Source organism: Octopus bimaculoides, chromosome 17, assembly GCF_001194135.2.
Source record: "Octopus bimaculoides isolate UCB-OBI-ISO-001 chromosome 17, ASM119413v2, whole genome shotgun sequence".
Lineage (NCBI taxonomy): Eukaryota > Metazoa > Mollusca > Cephalopoda > Octopoda > Octopodidae > Octopus > Octopus bimaculoides.
Genome location: NC_068997.1, coordinates 28,316,188 through 28,320,154, shown reverse-complemented (window position 1 = coordinate 28,320,154; position 3,967 = coordinate 28,316,188). Strand labels below are relative to the sequence as shown.

The window sequence follows — 3,967 nt, the reverse complement described above, 5'->3', positions numbered from 1 at the left end:
CATAAAAGACACCATTTCGAGCGTGGCCGTTTTCGTGCGGGTGACACGTAAAAGCACCCACTACACTCTCTGAGTGGTTGGCGTTAGGAAGGGCATCCAGCTGTAGAAACTCTGCCAAATCAGACTGGAGCCTGGTGTTGCCATCCGGTTTCACCAGTCCTCAGTCAAATCGTCCAACCCATGCTAGCATGGAAAGCGGACGTTAAACGATGACGATGATGATGATGATGATGATGATATGTGCGTATATATATGGAATTCTTTCCAATACCTTTCCTACATATTGAACACTTTTGTACATAATTCTATGCATTGTACGTGGACCATTTCCTTTATTTCCGTAGCAGCAGACAACAATGCTGCTACACCTGTCATTGGGTCTCACACACACACACACACACACACACACACACAGAGTAAGCGAACAAAAATAAAGTACATAATTTAAGAGTATTTCAGTTCTTTCAAAGAATCCCCCAAATGACACAAGAACAATAACTTTCTGCCAAAGTGTACTTGTTTACATGTGTGCGTGTGTGTGTGTGAGAGAGAGAGAGAGAGAGAAAGAGAGAGAGAGAAAGAGAGAGAGAGAACCTAGAACTTAACCCACATTTCCCAGTCTTGTGCATTGACTCTGAAATATTTTCAAAGCACAACACTTTTCTTAAACCTCAACGATAGATCTTGGTTATTTCCCTTCCATTCTCTACGGTCACACAGTTTTTTTTTTCCCATCTGACCCAATGCAAGCATGGAAAAGAAAATGGTAAAATGAAGAAGCTGATGATGAGGACAACGATAATGATGATGATGATGATGAATAATGTAGTCTTAGGTGCACCTAGTCTGTAAAAAGAAAGAGCAAGATGGTCATGGCAGGAAGCTTCTAATTATATCTCTGCTTTGATCATGAGACTTCCGGTTAAATGATAACAACTGGTCTTAAAATACAAAAATACAATGTTATCAGCGACACTTGTGTGTGAAAATGGGAGAAGGGGGAAAAAACAATAGTCTTTGCTCTCTCACTCAGAGGTTTCAGAGATCACTGACCGAAGCAATTATGTCAAACGAAGAAAAAAAATCATTATCACATGTGTGTGTGTGTGTGGGGGGGGATCAATCAGATTGTCATCTGAGTCTCTTGTAAAATGAGACGCAGATAATTCTTCTCTGTCAGGTGACTTTTGTGTAAAAGTGGCTGCAGGCATGTCAGTGTGGTTAAGGAAGCTTTCTTCTCAGCTACATGGTTCTGGGTTCAATCTCTCTGTGCAGCACCTTGGGTAAGTGTCTTCTGCTATAGCTCCAGTCTGACCAAAGCCTTGTTGATGAATTTTGTAAAGAGAAATTGAATGTAAGCCCGTCGTGCGTGTATGTGGGTATATATATGTGTGTGTGTATGTGTACGTGTGTATGTGTGTACATGCGTGTTTGTTTGGTCCCCCCCACACCACCACCACCACCACCACCACTCGACAACTGGTGCTGGTGTGCTTATGTCCCTGTAACTTAGCAGTTTGGCAAAAGAGACCGACAGAATAAATACTTAGCTTAAAAATAAATAAATATCAGAGTTGATTCATTCGACTAAAAATTCTTCAAGGTGAAGCTCCAGGATGGCCACAGTCTACTGACTGAAACAAATAAAAGATAAAAGAAAAATAACAATCTTACCATCTTTCATTGTTAATTCTTTCAAGTGTAAATGGATTTCATAATTGTATTCTTTGTTTGGAATCTTTCTGATGACCCAGACACAGTCATACGATGCAGAGTCGATTGGGGATAATCCGTAGAAAGAGATCGCACCTCCAACGCTGGCAGGGAAAGTAGCACTGCAATCTGGAAAAAAACCAAAAACCAAATAAAAGACATTAGATTTCTTTGGAAATATTTCTTTTAATGGGAAAAGCAACACATACAACAGACAGTGGAACGCAAAGCGAAGACATCATCATCATCATCACCATCATCATCATCATCACCATCATCATCATTTAATGTTCATTCTCCATGCTGGCATGGGTTGGACGGTTTGACAGGAGCTGACCAGCTGAAGGGCAGTTCAAGCTCCCTTTGTCCATAGCTTGCACTAAATACACCTTATGGAGTTTCTCCCAATACATTTTCTACATACTGAGCAGGGCCATCTCCCTGAAGGAATCTGCAATTTGTCTGTTTTGCTACTTATCAATATTTCGGTCTTTGCTAAATTAACTCTAAGACCCTTTGATTCCTGAACTTGCATCTATACCTGAAATCTCTTCTCTAGTTCTGGTAGTGATTCAACAATAAGAACAAAATCATAAGCATAAAGAGCCCCTAAGTGTAGCTAGTCATATATTCCTCAGTTATAGTTTGGAGGACCATGATAAATAAGAGGGAGCTAAGAACCAAACTCTAGTGGACCCCTACTTGTACATTAAACTCCTCACTATACACATTGGCAACCCTCACTCTACTAACAGCATTCAGGTACATGGCTTGTAATGGCTCTCACCAACCACTCATCTATCCTTAGCTTCTGTATTGACCACCAGAACGAGTTGTGTCTTTGAGGTCAAAATTTCCATTTTTGAACTCGGCATACCAATCACGAGCAATTCTATCAGCTATGGCACCCTCTCCATACACAGCACAAATGTTGTGAGCAGCTTTTGCGGCCTTAGAACCTTGATTAAAAGCAAAAAGAAGGAGGTGTCGAAAATGCTCGTTTTTCTTAACTTGACATTCCATTTTAATGATCTAAAGATAAACAAAAATTAACTAAAATTAACTAGAAAAAAAAAAATAGATTCCAAAATGATTCAAAAATAGAATTCTCGAAAAAATAGATTCCAAAATTTAAAAACGCAATAAATCCCAAAATTAAAAAAAAACAGCGGGAACTTAGTTGCCAACCCAATAGTTATATGCTGTGAGAAGCAACATTTCTGTAAAAAAATGAGATAAGAATATTTACACCTACCAAGTTTAGTATTGTCCTGAATTTTTTCTGAAAAATATCAAAAGGTAAAAATATTAATTGGATGCTTTTGCGAAAGGAAAATTAAATCCAAATAAATACATATATTACTTCTCTTAACCCTTTTGTTACCATATTTCTATAGAAATAAACTGATTCTGTTTCAATTAATTTTGAAGTATTTTAGAAAAATAACTTTGTTGTTATTAATTTGGAATATAATTAATTTGGAATATTCCATTGACCCCAGTGCTCTACATGTGCTTATTTCATTATGGACTTCCACCTTTTTCTTCCCCCTATACATGTTAGCATATTATTGGCTAAGTCTTCCTGCAACCATCTGCTAAGGCCATCAAATTGCCTTTATTCTCTGTCTTTCCTCACTTCTTCACCTCAGTTTCTCAATTGGCATCAAATGTTCAATGCTTCATGTTCTCATGTGATGTCCAATGAACTTTGCATGTTGTCTCCTTGTGCCGTTTTCAGGGAGTTTCTGCTCCCCTAAAGACTTCACTGTTTGTCACCTTACCATTATAGAATATCATCAGAATTCATCAAAGCAACCACATTTCAGTAGCATTGATAAGCTTTTGTTTGTTGATCCTCCAAGACACATTTAAAAAAAAAATTTTTATTGCCCACAGGGGGCTAAACATAGAGAGGACAAGCAAAGGGATTAAGTCGATTACATCGACCCCAGTGTGTAACTGGTACTTATTTAATCGACTCCCAAAAAATGAAAGGCAAAGTTGACCTTGGTGGAATTTGAACTCAGAACATAATGGCAGACGAAATACCATTAAGCATTTTGCCTGGCATGCTATTGTTTCTGCCAGCTCACCACCTCAATGTATCCTCCAAGACATTGCCACATGTAAGGATGGGTTCTATAAATGTGTGTGTGTGTAGAGAGAGAGAGAGAGAGACCCAATACAAGAAGAAACAAAAATATATAAAATTGTATAAAATTATGAAAACAAAGCACAAGGTTTGCTTTAT

General features: G+C 38.2%; 1 protein-coding gene across 1 annotated transcript in view; it reads right to left on the bottom strand.

The window, feature by feature from the left end:
- Positions 1 to 3,967, bottom strand: part of LOC106870685 (uncharacterized) — a 40,799-nt gene that overhangs the window by 6,246 nt on the left and 30,586 nt on the right. Inside the window, exons 6-7 of the mRNA XM_052974139.1 lie at positions 2,969 to 2,995; positions 1,675 to 1,842 (exon numbers count right to left, since the gene is read on the bottom strand). Coding sequence (XP_052830099.1) covers positions 1,675 to 1,842; positions 2,969 to 2,995 — 195 coding nt within the window. The remainder of the gene's footprint in view (positions 1 to 1,674; positions 1,843 to 2,968; positions 2,996 to 3,967) is intronic.